The 16,703-nt window shown below is 31.1% G+C and overlaps 1 protein-coding gene across 1 annotated transcript in view; it reads right to left on the bottom strand.

The window, feature by feature from the left end:
* Positions 1–12,580: 12,580 nt before the first annotated feature.
* Positions 12,581–16,703, bottom strand: part of LOC143085294 (protocadherin gamma-A10-like) — a 39,845-nt gene continuing 35,722 nt past the window's right edge. The window contains exons 6-7 of the mRNA XM_076261561.1: positions 14,759–15,414; positions 12,581–14,170 (exon numbers count right to left, since the gene is read on the bottom strand). Coding sequence (XP_076117676.1) covers positions 15,191–15,414 — 224 coding nt within the window. The 3' untranslated portion in view covers positions 12,581–14,170; positions 14,759–15,190. The remainder of the gene's footprint in view (positions 14,171–14,758; positions 15,415–16,703) is intronic.

A 16,703-nucleotide genomic window follows, 5' to 3' on the forward strand; every position in this document is an offset into this window, starting at 1 on the left:
TTGGGACAAGCACACACAACAAGAAAGAGGACACATTATATATACTGCGCGAAACAACAAGAGCAAAAATCAACCAAAATTAAGAATTGGGAGATGGGTGCAAGACCGGCATGATATATGCATTTAAAGCCTGTTTATCTAGACTCTTATTTCGGCAGCTCAGTGCATTTGGAGAGAAATTAAATGTATTGAAATAGAACGAATGCACAAATGTTGAAATGTATCATCTGTGATATTGAGGAGTAGGGATTATGTGGAAGCACTCTTCGAAAATATCATTAATAATATCAGAGACATATATTATATGTCTCTGATTATATGTCTCTGATAATCTATAATACTAAAATAACGAGGTCCAATTTGTCAGCCGTCATCACGTAAAAACGACGAATCAAAGAATTCAACTTTATATATAACTAATATAGCACAAAGGTGTAGATTAAAAATTACACCACTCCACAGGCCCTTTTGTTTTCCACGTAATTAATATTGCCAATAATTAAGAAGTTCCGGGTCGAGTCCGATACCGATACCAATAGTATATTCACCTGTTACCTATTACCTTACTGTACGTTCCGCATCTGACAGGCGCACCTCCAAACAGTGTATTCAGGATTAATATGCTATATACACGGTTCATAATCACAGGGTTGACACTACTAAATTGTCAAATTGTTACCTATTGTAATATTTTAATCAGTAATACTTTCTAAGATAACAATACGAATACTAAAACTCTGGACTAAAAATAAGACGTATAGGTACAGTTTTCAATTTGTTAGCGGGCATGACGTAAAACAGCAAATCAAAGAATTCAACTTTATACATAATAGGACAATGCTTTTGATTAAAAAATACTCCATTCCAGGACCTTTTGTCCTTCAAATAATTAATATTACCAATAATTGATAAGTTCCAGTTCGACGGGTTCAAACAGAAAGATTTGAAAGCAGAGAAAACTGTGTATCTTATAATCGGCATGACTTTATCAGATGACAATACTAATACTAAAATAAGGCTTGCGCATATTTATATACTTTAATTCAGTCACGGACCCGCGATATCACGGGTGTGTTCTAGTATAAGATAAGATAAGATAAGATAAGATATTTTTATTTCCAATTATGGGCCCCAAAGGGCATAAACATTACAACATCAATAATTTTTTTATAATACAATACAAACAATGAGATAAAAAAAAAAAAAAAAAAGTTAAACGAGAACTATTTAAGTTCTTAAAGAATACGTAGATAAAGAATCTATAGTATGTTGGTTTTTTTTAATACTAATGCATTTTATTACAAGTGTGGTTGATATAGATAACAAACAAGCAGCCCAAAAAGAAAAAAAAAAAAAAGAAAAATAGATATCCACATATGTATAGTACACAAAAAGTTGGATCAATTAAATATATAATAATTAGCCAAAAAGAAAGTAGAAATTAAACATGTCCATGACTCATCCTGTGTCAGCAGCAAATAGGAAAGCATTATGGTTTCCTAAAGGCAGCTGACACCAGGGGACGATACCTTATGGGCCATAGGCATGTAAAATGTGTGTAAATGTCTCTTTCCTACCTGTATCAAAAGCAAACAAGGAAGCATCATAGGTAACTTGAATGCAGTTGATACCAGGGGACGATGCCTCAAGGATATAAGAGAACATTTGAATAAATAATATATCTTAACAATTTTTTTTTTTTTTTAATCGGCTAGTATGTTTGTGATATTCAGATGAATATAATTTTCTATGTCCAATCAAATGTATATACACACATAGATTTCCTTTAACTAATCTTCACTAAGGAAGATGTTTGTATATAAAATTACATATTATTTTAAGTAACTCAACATATAGAATGATATGATCTTTACCAAGTATAGTGTATGGGAGATAACTCTAACATATTACGGAAAAAAAGTAAAATCACAAAAATACTGAACTCAGAGGAAAATCAATTCGGAAAGTCCATAATCACATGGCAAAATCAAATAACAAAACGGATCAAAAACGAATGGACAAGAACTGTCACATTCCTGACTTGGTACAGGCACTTTAATTTATAAATAACCTTGATGACTCCTTGATCGTGAAGACTGCGTCGAATTTAATACTTTAAATAACGTATGTCGCACATTTGGTCTTCAAATTTGAAAAAAAGGAATTAGTTGATAACGACTATCTCGTATTACAATCATTAGATAAAAAGCATTATTTTTTATATCTTGAGTAAAAAAAAACTCATGCATGTTTTGCTGACATTTAAAAAAAAGATAGAATATGTATATTTTCCTTCCTACACATATTAAAGACCACGTAATTTTATATCTATGAAAATGCCGATCGAACCATCCCTTAAAAATAAAAAAATAAAACAATTGAAAATAAGTTACCTTGCTCATTTTTATTTTATTTTAGTGAGGATAGTTGAAACGACTTTTTGTATTGCGAAATTTTTCACTCTTTTCCCGTTGACCTCAGTACATCCCTTCAGAACTAAACAATTTGATGGATGGGCATTTCTACAATATATCTTATGTATCACTCTAAATCATATTTGTAATTCTTACTAAATATCCATTGCTACAGTCGGTCATCATACGTAAATGCACGTAGTCAGGCATTTTCATTGCGCCACGGGCCTTTTATCAAGGATTTTTATAGTAAGATATACAAATCCTTGCTTTTATTAAGTTTTTTTTCTTTTCATCTCTCTATGCATTCGTATCTTTAAACAAGAGCCGCATGAACATGAATTATTCCATCTAGGACTTCGAGTAATTGGCGTTCATAAAAGCCATGGCACCAGACATAAATACATGAGTTCTTGTAGTGGGTAAAGCCATGTTGTCTCTGGTGGAAAGTCTTACTCCATCTTCTTATTTCTATTTTGATACAACAATTTGTTATAAGTGAAGTAATTTACGTCATAATTTACAATGGTGAGTGCTTGACGTGACATATACCGATTGAAAGTTTCACATTGATTAAGTTATAGCTACCTGATGTTTCGTTATATTTTAACATTCTGATGCATTTTTCTAAAGATTATCTTAAAAGAGTAGATATCTGACTGTATTACAAAACTTTTCAATTTTGAAATACTAAGGCTTTTCTACCTCAGGAATAGATTACATAAGCTGTATGTGGCAAAACGTTAAGGAATTTTGGTCCTCAATGCTCTTCAACTTTGTGCTTTGTTTGGTCATTTTAACATTTTTGGATTCGAGCGTCACTGATAAGTCTTGTGTAGACGAAACGCACGTCTGGCGTAAATACAAAATTTAATATCCTGGTATCAATGATGAGTTTATTTACTTTGATGCCGTGTTTAAACTCTGGACATTAATCGTCTGAAATCGGCTCGTTATTTGCTGTACGTCGGTAATAAGCCAGTAATTACAAGGGCAAACAATAAGCAAAATATTGAATGATGATAGCTGCTTAAACGTCCAGCGGCAAATTGATACATATTCAGGACGATAACAAAGTAATATAATATTAACCAATCTTTGTACTGTAGACCGACACGCTGATAGTTCATAAGGTAACAGTCCGCCGGAAGACATATCACATAAAACTCAGACACATTTTTCTAACTCCCAGCCAAACAGTCTGTGCACTCACTCCATAGTTCAGCGTGCTTAACAAAGAAGCGTGAGCACATGTTTATTATAAAGTCTTTTGTTTAACCCGCCATCTCACGCACTCAAGGAAAATACTCTCACACGAGTTGGTTTAAAAACTTGAATGAAAGGAGAGATGAGGTATACGTCAATCGTAAACGAGAGAAAAGCCTTTTTTTTTTTATATATGTATAGCATCAATGTTGTCAGTTGGTAGGTACTTGCGTTTCCCACTCATTGACATACACCACACATCTCCTTTTATACGTAGTATCAATAAATTATAGTTTCTTTTACAACTTGATATTGGGATCAAAAGAAACATAAAAAACGGTAAGATATGAAATTTAAAAAATAAAACACACGAAACTATCCATTTTCTATTTTAAATAGCAGAAGTTTATAAGGAAAAGAAAAATCAACAGTTTCGTATAAATAATACTAACCGTTACTGGAGACAAGCTCAAAGTGTAACGTGTTCGGTGTGTTTATAAAAAACTGTTAGTATCCATTTTCAAAGAATCCGAGATACTTCAATATTAATCTCTATAAGTATACTAACCTAAACCTACAAACTTCAAGACCAAACTGGAGATCTTTAAATCTAAATGACAAAAAAACAACAAAATTCTTAACCACAAAAAAAAACTTCAATAATTCTTCACTACAAAATTCTAAACTGCAAAGTACAGCAAAATTTCTAATCTATAAAGAATCATAAATTCTAAACTCCAAAGAAACAACAAAATTAAAAGTGTGAAAGTTTTTAGTTAGATTCATGAGATGGATCCATATACTCTTTTTTTTTTAATTTTATTCCATTTTTTTTAGGGGAAAGGAAGAATTACTAGTATCATTATCATCATCATTACTATTGTTGTTCGACACTCTGACTATACGTGATTGTATAAAGTATAATTATCTCATCGAAAATGAAATTATATTCATGTGTAAACTAAGGAGATATACTGCTATCTTTATTTTCAGACAAACTTAAGCTGAATTTAAGACTAATTATATAAGTGATAAATCGTAAAAGAGTTTACTTAGAATGTTCTACTTGAACTCTTAGGAAGTGGTTAGTGATATAATATATAATGTATAATGTATATAAATGATCTTAACAAAATAAAGAGTCAAGAAAACAAACATACAGATTCATCAAAAAATAAAAACACAAGACAAAAAATATAAATTGAAGATTAGCATATTAACAAAACACCTATGCAAAAAAGATGTAGAGAACAAGCTTGTTTATGTTGTACTTAACACCACTGTCCCGGGTTTGGAGGAAGGTTGGGATTCCGCTAACATGTTTAACGTCGCCACATTCTGTATGTATGTGCCAATCCCAAATCAGGAGCATGTAATTCAGTGGTTGTCGTTTGCTGATGTGAAACATATTTATTTTTCGTTCATTTTTTGCACATAAATTATGACGTTAGTTTTCTCGTTTGAATTGTTTTACATTTGTCATTTCGGGCCTTTTATAGCTTACTATGCGGTATGGGGTTTTCTCATTGTTGACTGAGGCCGTACTCTGACCTATAGTTGTAAATTTATGTGTCATTTGGTCTCTTTTGGAGAGTTGTCTCATTGGCAATCATACCACATCCTTTTTTTTAATTTATATTTCCTCATAACAGTATACTGATATAAAAAAGAGATGAATTTGAAGAAGAAAAAACGCACGACGACAGAGAATAATTTACTTTTTTGAACAATTTAGTGAGAACTCTGTCAATAATGCCATAAATATATCAGTAAACCCATCAATATTGTTCATGATGAAGTTATCTGTATAATTTCAAACACGTAGACTTTTATCACCAGTTATAACTTACACATTACACAACCTAACATCTAAAGACAATCGACAGTGTAATATTTGCCACTGAACTTTAATCAACCAACAATGAGTCTTTAGATGGTAAGACAAATAGACTGGCTTATCTATTATACATACATGTGTGTGTGTGTGTGTGTGTGTGTTTTATTGCATCCTTTTGTGATGATTTATTTTTAAAAAGTAGTAATATTGCAAGGGAGATAATTCTAATCAGGAAACAACAGTCTTCTTAAAATTTTCAACAAAATATATTGAGTTGTTTCCCTTATATCGTCTACGTTTCACCAGTGTGACTCCGTGTGCTCTCTACCAACTATAAAAATGAATTGATAGTTTTTTTTATATTTAAGAATTTGTTTTATTCCAATTTTTGCACTTGTATGGATAAACATGCTAATTATACCTATTTATATATAACGAGCTTTACAGTAATAACATGCACATCACAGAAATTCCGTTTTATCCACATGTAATATTTTAATCTGAATAAGAGATAGATAAATGCATTTTGATAATGCGCTAGCATTCTAACTTTTATATATCTATACTAAGTAGTTATTGACACAAACAAAACACAACACATCGTCGCCTAATAAAGGTATAATAATAGGAAAGAATTTAATTTACTGCATCATGGATCGAGATAAATACACACAACTGCAGCTTGTCCCCTTATTATAGATATAAAAATCTGGAATGAAGTTACTTTTTTTTCAAAGGTGAGACAATTGCACATAGAAGTATTGACCTTCTTGTGTATAAATTGAAGTTTGATATGTAATTACAATGTTTCGAGACATTAATTTGTGTTGAACAAGAAACAGTATCCCCACTCTACCCGTGAAATGACAGTAAAAGATGTCCATAAGGTGGTATTAAAGTATTATATGCATTTAATGAAATGCTACAATCGTGAAATGGAAATGAAACTTTCCTTATTTTATTGTTGTTATGTGACGTTAGTATTACCATTTGCAGATGGTCATCTGATCAGACGGATACTTTTAAATTACATGACCTTGAACTAAACTTCCTCCTTATAGATATAAGAAGATGGGATATAATGGCCAATGAGACAACTTTTTTGTAGATATATAAAAGTAAACCAATATACGCCAAAGAACGGTCTTTAACACAGAGCCTTGCTCACATCAAACAGCAAGCGGTAAAGGGCCCCAACAAATGACTAGTACCGTAAAACCATTCAAACGGGAAAACCAACGGTCAAAATAACAGAAATAATACAGAAAGTCAACCATGACCATGAACAAAATTCCGCCATATAACGATGTAACCCTTCAACAAAATGCACATACTATAGTAGCACACAATAAGACTGCTATAAATGAAACAATTCATTGAGATCACAGTGTTGTCAATTGGTCCTAGATAACTCTCTCACTGACAATCATACGAATATTTCTTTATTTTGATAAAAAAAAATCTATACTGATCATTGTATATTTTCGATGTATTTTTCAACTCCCAAAAATAAGTTCTTTGAGTCAAGCAGTTTTGCATGTGCGGGGCTATTGTCAACCACTGAACCAACGTTCATCTCACGGTTTGTCTGATAAAACATCGAATTTAATTTCAGTTGTGTGAATACCTCAATGCAGTTTCATGCTGTGTTTTATTTATTTATCAAAATTCCAAACATTAAATTAAAAAGATTTATAGAGGCGTGAATGAACGCAGAGAGGGTCAGATGATCAAGAAGCTAATTTTTAACATCAAAAATCAATTTTCATGAAATGTTTTTTGTTGTCATTTGATCGTTCGGTAAATAAATGAAGTGTTTAATGAGGTTTTAAACAATTGAGTAGTTGTCTTTTTAAAAGATTTATCTCGTGAATGTAGAAGTGTTAACCTACTCAGTGCCCGTTTCCATTTAAAATAACTTCATAAATAAAATCGTCAGATACCTCAAATTTCAACCCTTGTGAAATGTGAGATTTAAAATAAATCAGATCACATTTGAATTAATACTGGACAGCTAAATTAGCATTTTCTTTAAAATAATTCCTAATTTTGATTTCCTGAGTTACAGGTACAACTGGACAGCGTGAAAAATAAAATAAATGTCTATCATTCCTCTCTAAATAACTTTTGGACTATTTTAAATCTCGGTCTATTTTTGAAATTAATTCTTACATACTTTTGATTTTTTAACCCTGTATGCTAACATTGCCCATGTGAAATTTGAAAATTGTTAAATTGTATAAACATTGAACCACAAAAATATGTGACGTATAAAATTTTCTGACGTCAGACACGCGAATCAATGAATGTGAATGTAGATAGATGTTTTTGTGTTTTGTTAAATTGTTCCTTTTAAAATTGTTACACGATGATGACTGCTGCGTGTGCCCATATTTTGACTATTTTATTTATTATGTCTGTTTAGTTCACGCATCATTGTAAATATAAGGGAATTTGGTGAGACTGTCAACAAAGTGAGAGGTTAAGCGCTATAAAACCAGGTTTAATTCACCATTTTCTACATTTAAAAATGCCTGTATCAAGTCGGGAATATGATCGAATATGACAGTTCTTGTCCATTCGTTTTTGATGTGTTTTGTCATTTGATTTTTCCATGTGATTATGGACTTTCCGTTTAGATTTTCCTCTCAGTTCAGTATTTTTGTGATTTTACTTTTTGATTGTTTCCTGAACAATTATATTGAAGAAAGGCAGTATAAGACGTAATATTTCATTTCTGAGGTTATTTTAAATGGTAGATGATGATATAAACGGTGTACATGCATGTTTTAAATATGTAACTAATTTGAACAAGGATTTGTATAGTTAGCTACTATATACAAATTTTTGATTTGAAAAAGGATAGCAATAAAATTGAGAATGGAAATGGGGAATGTGCCAAAGAGACAACAACCCGACCATAGAGCAGACAACAGCAGAAGATCACCAACAGGTCTTCAATCAATGCAACGAGAAATTCTCGCACCCGGAGGCGTCCTTCAGCTGGCCCCTAAACTAATATATACTGGTTCAGTGATAATGAACACCATACTAAACTCCAAATTGTACACAAGAAACTAAAAGTTAAAATGAATACTGTTTTACAATTATGTCATCCTTTCTTTCGTATACATCCCAGGCTACATTTGTTGCGTAAAATAATTTAAATTCATTCATAACATCATAAGAAAATATTAAAACTGTATAAGTCAGTGCATAATTTATATTTTAGAAATCCTAGAAACAGAAAGCATTGTCACCCGACTGTGTCTCTCAATGGTCTTCGTCTTGCAAAAAGAAGTTATTGCCGAGGATAATTAATAATTAGAAGGCGTTTATCAAAATATTTTATCTTCTAAATACAATTAAAGTATGAGACAATAGTATAAATTGATCTTTATATATTATACATGTATAATCCGGTGTTTTGCAGTTCTACAGACATTTACTAGTACTTAACACAGCTTTTTTATTCGAAGCTCGTGGGCATACTCGAAAGTTCGGTCGCATCACTTTAAAGTCTTGTAATCTTGTACCAATATTTTTTTATAGAATTTTATATGTTCCCTCAATATGTATTACAGTGCAAATGACTAGTGTTCTCTTTCAAGCGACTCTGATGCAAACATTCCGTAACTCTTGATTGCAATTTCTACAGCAGACACGAAATGTACAATTGATTCAGGAGAGTTCACGTGTCTATCAGCACCTCACAGAAACTTTCATTCTTAAATACAAAACAACGCATGTAAAAACTATTACGATTATGAGATATTTGTCTAATTAGTTTTGCATAGGTTAGAATAAGAAAAAGATTTTCACGGTGTGTGCTCTGATGACAGATCCAAATGCATTCATATTAGTCGCTGCACAAGCGTTTCATGGACAAAGGCTTTTCAAGTTAAATCCAGAAATAAAGTGCGCGAAAAATGTTCAGGGTAGTTTAAACCAGATTATTTTTAGGCATTTGAGATAGCAATAAGAAATATAATAAGCTTCCTACACGAGGCATCAGACGTCTCCTTAAAATGTCAGGAGACATGATAGAATAATAAGTTCTGAAAAGAATCTGATTGGTTTCAACAGTGATGACCATACCAATCGCCAGTATCATTAAAAAGTCATAGGAAAACCAGGAACTAATATTGACAATGGCAGTACCATGCAGATTCCACTATAATTAACCAGGGAAAACAATTTTCTCGCTGGTCGTAAACTGTAAATAAATATCTGTACTGGTCAGTTATTGTTTTCCCTGCACACCTTATTGACCATATGTCAAAATATGCATTTGAAACTAATTTGAAAATGCATGTGTGGATCATCACAAATGTCAATTAAAGTTCCCAGTCTGAGTCAGGTGTTGAGTGGCGGTTATCCACTTCAGAAATGCCAACGTATAGCAGTATAAGTTTAAAACAATTGTTTTTATACCGCTGGTTTGTGTCAAAATGTAAGACCTTTTACATCCAGCTAGTATATTGTAGGTCCATGGATTCTAGCAAAAAATAAAAAAGGGGGAAAGAGGGAATGAATAAAAACTATGTTGTTTTTTGCTTGTCGTTTCAGAAGTCTCCATCCTCCACGCACACTCAGTCTTTCAGTCCACTCTTACGCTACTTACAACTTATTATATTAGCTTAAACATTTTCAATCTATGTTTAAAGATTCCATTTTATAAACAGTGGTATTCAAAACAAAATAAAGGTATAAAACACATTTTTATTCAACTAATCCAAAACTGTCGATATATCGTATAAACCGTAGCATTCTTTCTTATACGGATTATAATATCAAGTTGTCACAGTACATTAATGGTCACATTTACTGACAACACCGGGAAACTTTAATGCAATATTTCAATCATAAATCGAGGATCAAACACATGGATTGAACATATCGATTGACAAGAAAGACGATGGACCCCGAACATTGCGTGAATTCAAATAGAACTTTAACCTACAGTGGCCTGGGCTCCTAGTGAAGATTTACTGAATAAAGAGAAAGAAGCCAGCTTTAGCGTTGATTTACTGAACAAACATCCTTGATAAACTAAACGTGTTGGTATACATGTCAAATATTCATCAATTACCAAAATGTTTTAGTTGCACTTTGCCAAAATACTCAATGACTTGCTCCAAGAGCAATAACATAAATAAGAAATAAGTTATAACTCATTTGCTACGTGGCATCTACGGAATATATAGTAACATAGAAATTCTAATGTTGATTCAAGATCATCACCGACTATATGTGGTATGGGTTTTACTCATTGTTGAGGAATAATAGCTGTTAATTTCTTTGTCATTTGGTCTTGTGGAGAGTTGAAGCTGTTACCACATCTACTTATTTTTACATGTAACGATTGTCTTTTGGAATTAATGTATCATCATTATTTTCATATTTTTTGTGTGTTCAAAGTCCCAATGGCAGGGTTGATATAAATATGGTGTTGGCTTCGTTATCATCACAAAATAAGGAGACTTTTATCCACTTGTGCTCGTGGGAGGCTAACATGACCCGTAATATTGCGAAAATGAAACATGTTTACATGCAAATCTTTTTGTATATCAATACATCTATAGATTTCAATGTGTTCTCTAATCTTGTAATACACAGTAATATTTTCTTTATTGTTCAATGACTTATGAATCTAATAATATTAACATAATACTTGACAACTTGACATATGCTTTTTATTACATATACTGTTAAAGTAAAACTGTAGTGTTTCTGTTCTAAACTTTAGGCTATCTTGCAATGTCTTGGTGGAAGGTGTTATTCTGGAGGTCGTGTTAGTGTTGGGAACGATATATTTGTAATACATATTTAGCCACATAACATTTAAAGTGTTAACCGTTTGTTATCTGTTACAAAATGTTGCAATATCATACTATTTTCCGTGCGTTCCTTATCGTAGTCCTTTACTTAGTGTAAACTATTGTCCATGCTGCATGCCGTGACAATGTTACACTGTCATAACTTAATGTAAACTATTTTACGTGTTTTCCTACACTATGCAACACTTTCAACAATTAATGTAAACTACTGACCTTGCACGCCATGGCAATGTAAGACTGTCATAACTTAGTGTAAAGTATTTGTCGTGTGTTCCTAGACAATTTTATTCAGTCATGTGTGGGGCATCGTGTAAGACACATACTTTGGGATGTCAGTGTCTACAGACAAAAACCATGATTATATATACCAGAGACATATAATATATATGTCTCTGTATATACCAATACAACAATTGAAACTGCAGAAATGAAATTATATTCCCATAAGTTAAACCAAATCTTCATGTTTCACTACTACTGTGCATTTTGCATGCTTATCTTAGAAGTTTCAATGAAATGATAAAGTCATGTAGGTGTTATGCAGACAAAGACAAAACTAGTCCTTCAATTGTGTAGGGGATATAATCTAATGATATAAAATTAATCTTCAGGACTAGGTTTTCAAGAACTAAATCTTAACCTTAACATATTCATTTGTTCAATCATCTTTCAAAGTATCATGGAACATATACTTCTGGGAAACAATGAAAGTATTTAAGATATGATTGATGAATGGATGGATGTCTGTTTAAAAGTCATCAACAAATATGCATATTTCAAGGTCAGTTATAGCTGACTATGTGGTATGGGCTTTGCTCATTTTGGAAGGCCATACAGTGACCTATAGTTAATAATTTCTGCCATTGGGTCTCTTGTGACGAGTTGTCTCATTGGTCATCATACCACATTTTCTTCTTTTTTTATATATTCAGGACAAGAACATGATAATGGAATATGAATTTTAACTCTGCTTTGTACTTGACTCGCATGCTAAATCAAGATTTCAAACTAGCTACTTCACAAGATAACAGTCCACAAAAGACATATATTCAACCATACCAAGACACATTATTTGGGCTCAAAACTAACCAGTTTCTGCTTTTACTCCTTTTAAGTCTGCTTGCTCAGCAGATTTGCAGCAAATATCAATTTTAAAGTCTTTGGTTTAATATTGCCTAGGGTTAGAAACCCACCCTCTGTTGGAGGGACACACTATCAAGAGATGCCCATGGCAATTTTTAAGATATGACCATTAAACTTAAAAACATAAGTCAAAAAAATAATTTCAGTTTCAAATCTTTTTTATTTCTGTTATTATGCATTTTGATTCCTTTTCATAAAAAAATATACAAACATAACTGGACATATGCATAATTTGTGTCATAATTCAAAACAATTCTTAAAATTTACAAAGTACAAAAATATCAACTAACATTCAACTCCATAGATGTACCATAGATGTACTTTTACATCTAACTGCAATTTGAATGCAAAATAAAGTCAAGAAAATTCCTATATACCTAAAAACCAGTTTGTTATCAAACACTGTTACAAAATAACAAATAGTTTTGACTCGCCAACTTTCTGATTGAAATTTAATAGCTGTATGCTGAGAAAGTTCTGTCAAAATATTTAGAAAAGTTAACCTCAAAGTTGATACAAACTTTTTTATAAACATTATGCAAGTATATAAACCCCTAACGTTTCTTCCAACATCTCATTTCTAAACCCTAGATGAAAGAAAATATTATAAATCTGTTATAGCCTACTGCGAAACAGAGATTTTTATTCAATTAGCTGCCTATTTTCTAGATATAACTAGTTTATATAAACAAGGGATTTATAGAATTAACTTTTAATACTCGAAAGGGATTATTCTCTTCTAAAATAAATGAAAAAATATAAATTTCTCAAACCCATGCATGCAGTGCCTTAGTTCATTCTTTAATGCTAAAATAAGTTCCGTTTTATTAAGATACCATAATGAATTCAATCATATTGACAAAGTAGCAAAATATTTCCAAAAACTCATTTGACAAATCGTAATATTTCTCTTTAATTAAGTTGTTAACTTGAAGTTAAAATTTGCAAAACACAACTGATCAAGATCATCATTGGAGATTTTTACAATTTTTCATTATTCTTTTGTTGGTTGGTTGCCATGTCTATTCTAATTTTACATCATGCCAGTTTTTATTCAAAACCGTTTTAAATTAAAATAAATGTCGTACTTATCTGGTTTTAATCTTTAATATGACTTTCATTATTGCACAACTTCTCTATTAATACAGATGCATGATAAAATCTTGAACAAAACATTACACAAACTATTTATTATTGAGAGAAACAAATATTTTCAAGAGGAATTTATATTTAATTTTAGCTCAATATATTTAATTTGATAAGTCTATTGGTTTAAAATTACCCTATTTATACCATGCAGATTTGAGCAAGTTTACATTTTAAAGAACACATTGCCATCTAATTTTCATGTGCATGTTTATATGCTAGAATTCTCGTTATTGGAATCAAAGACCTAAAGCACTGTTAGGAAAGAACAAGAGTGTCAATGAGCCATAACTTCATTCCAACATACACATAGAAAAATCTGATACCTCTAATGAAAGTTTTTAGAGACAAAATTTCAAAGTCTCTTCTACTTCCAAATAAATAAATTAAATCTCTAACATAATGTTAAACAAGTGTCTTGTAAATTCTCATCATTCAAACATCATTTAAACCACATTCAAGACAGTTCTCCATTATCTTTTTTATTCTGTGTATAAAACATCTATTTGGGGCAGTCCCACTACACTGTAATATGTGTTCAGCTCCTCATACAGGTCATAACACAAAGAACACATGTTCCATTTCTGAAAAAGAAAATGTACAAGATGTTAAGATTTTTAGGAGAAAGCTGAACATTTACATATTTTTTGGTCTTTCAATTTCTTACCAGTTGAGTTGGAAGTTTATAGTTATGATTGCATAATCTGTATACAAATGAAACTGAAGTTATAATAGAAGCTTTAAACATAAAAAATATTTATGATCTTTATCCCTACAATTTCGAGTTTGCGGAGGCAGATTTAGAGAAAGACAAGCCTCAGCTGTACAGTCATTTGAGAACATACCAAAATATGTAGTTATTTCCTCTTGTCAATTTAAATTTGATATGTGCATGCAACACAATGTCCCTTATAGAATGGTATATATATATGTGTTCTAACATTATATTAAGGGTATACATGGCTACATCTGATATTATCTGATTATTAAGTGATATGTTGCTTTTGTTTCAATTATAAATGATTTCTTGGCAGTAATTCTTGATTTCAAAAGCATAAACCTGTTATATATATAACATAGAACATGTATTTTCAAGATTTATATTACATTCTTATACAGCACAAATGAATACAACTTTTTTATGCATGAAATTAACTAGATTTATTATTTACCTGATCAAAAGATGTCTATGAAAATGTTATATAATCCTGCCTTCAGTTGGTTTAAATCAAGTCTTCCATACAGTATGAGGTACTATGATTTTCTTCAACCAATTCCATGAGTTTTATCCACCAACCAACTTGAGAACATTACTTTTTTTTTAATTTGATAGCTTTACTCAATGTTTCATACTTGTATACAGAGTTTCATACAATGGAAGATTTTTGGATTTTCAGATTTTCTCTTAGACCAGATGCAGAATGTATGCTTCATCACAGTTCCACGTCAAAATGTTTTGTAGAAATGGCGATATTTTGTAGAATCAAAACAGCACTCGAATAATACAACATTCAAAGTTTCATAAATATTGTTTTTTGAACACATTTTAAAGTTTTATCACAGACAACAATATGGCGGTAAAGTCACGACTGGTATTTGATTGGTCATACTACACAGTCAATTACTGGTCCATTTTCTTGTTGGTCGAAATGAAAAATATTTCTAGGATTGTCTGTATGATACTTTAATTGTCTAGACCCATGCTGTTCATTCATTTTAGATGGACTATACAGTAGAGGTTGGGAATGTGAGATTTTTCTCGGTGAGAACAATGAGTCTGAGTTTCCAGAATGTTTTCCCTGTTTTCCTTTATGTTGGGTTCTGTTACCTACAAAGATAAAACAAAGCATATATATAATAGTTTTTAACTTATAACAGTATAACTATCATCTGCTGCATAAGTAAAACACTCAAAGCTTCAAAAAGAAACGTTTATTGAAGTAATTTCTGTAAAATATCTTCACAATAATTTTGATTAAAAATTTAAACAAAAAAAAATACCATATAAATATATTGGTTTTGCAAATCAATTTTAAAAGCATTTTACACAAATCACAGTTTTCAATAAAGTATCCAAATGATCAATATAATTATAGAAATTTATAAGCCAATAAATAATCGCCACCTCAAATATTTTTGATTATTTACACTTGTTTAGAACAGGTGCTCTCAATTATAGAATTTGGACACTATGGACAGATGGACATGATACTTAGTATCAATACAAATGTTCTAATTGAATTGCTGGAATTATTTCCTGGTGTCAAAATATTTCCTCTTGTTTATTTTTTTTCTCCCTGTTAAAACATTCTACATTTCAACTGCAGGTCAATTATATTTTTTTATTCACGTTCTCTGATTACTTCTGTCAGAATTTACTACAAAATCTAGTGATTTACTTAAATATTTTACTTGAGATGGCAAACTTTTTTTCATGTGTTTGAAGGCATACTATCATTGATGAATTTAATCATATATATACAACTATAGCTCTCACTATAGCAATGATCATTTAAAATATGATATGTATTATTTTCAAATCTTTACTTTGTTTATCTAGCAGAAGACAATTTGTTAGGTTCTATTAGAAAGTTTTAAAGTCTGAATTTATTAAATTTGGTGGAGGTCATATCATATTGACACTACATCATTTTGTACTGAAAAATCAATTTTGGTCTGACCAACAATGAGATATATGAGATCATGAAGGAGAAACACAAAAAGCTACAGACATGTTTATATAGAGGAATCTCATTTCTATTGACTTAATTGATTTATATTATTGAAATAACTACATGGAACAGATAATTCAAGAAATCTGGGTGATCATTTTCAAAGAATCTTTAATGAAGAGGAATCTAGGCATACTAAACCTTTGGTGTGTTTATTTTCATCATACTATCAGATGATAAAGGTTCTTTACCACTGAGGTTTGAATTGATATTTCTGTTTTCTTAACACTTTAATTTGGGAAGTATTGGTCATTCCTGGGTCTCTAAACTTTAATGTTTATAATTTTTATATCTTGTCTATTTGCATTGAAAACATTATGTAAAAACAAAGATGTTTAACCATCAATTTCAGTTGGATGAACTTGGTTCTTATCTTGACTTTGTA

This window comes from Mytilus galloprovincialis, chromosome 8, assembly GCF_965363235.1.
Source record: "Mytilus galloprovincialis chromosome 8, xbMytGall1.hap1.1, whole genome shotgun sequence".
NCBI lineage: Eukaryota > Metazoa > Mollusca > Bivalvia > Mytilida > Mytilidae > Mytilus > Mytilus galloprovincialis.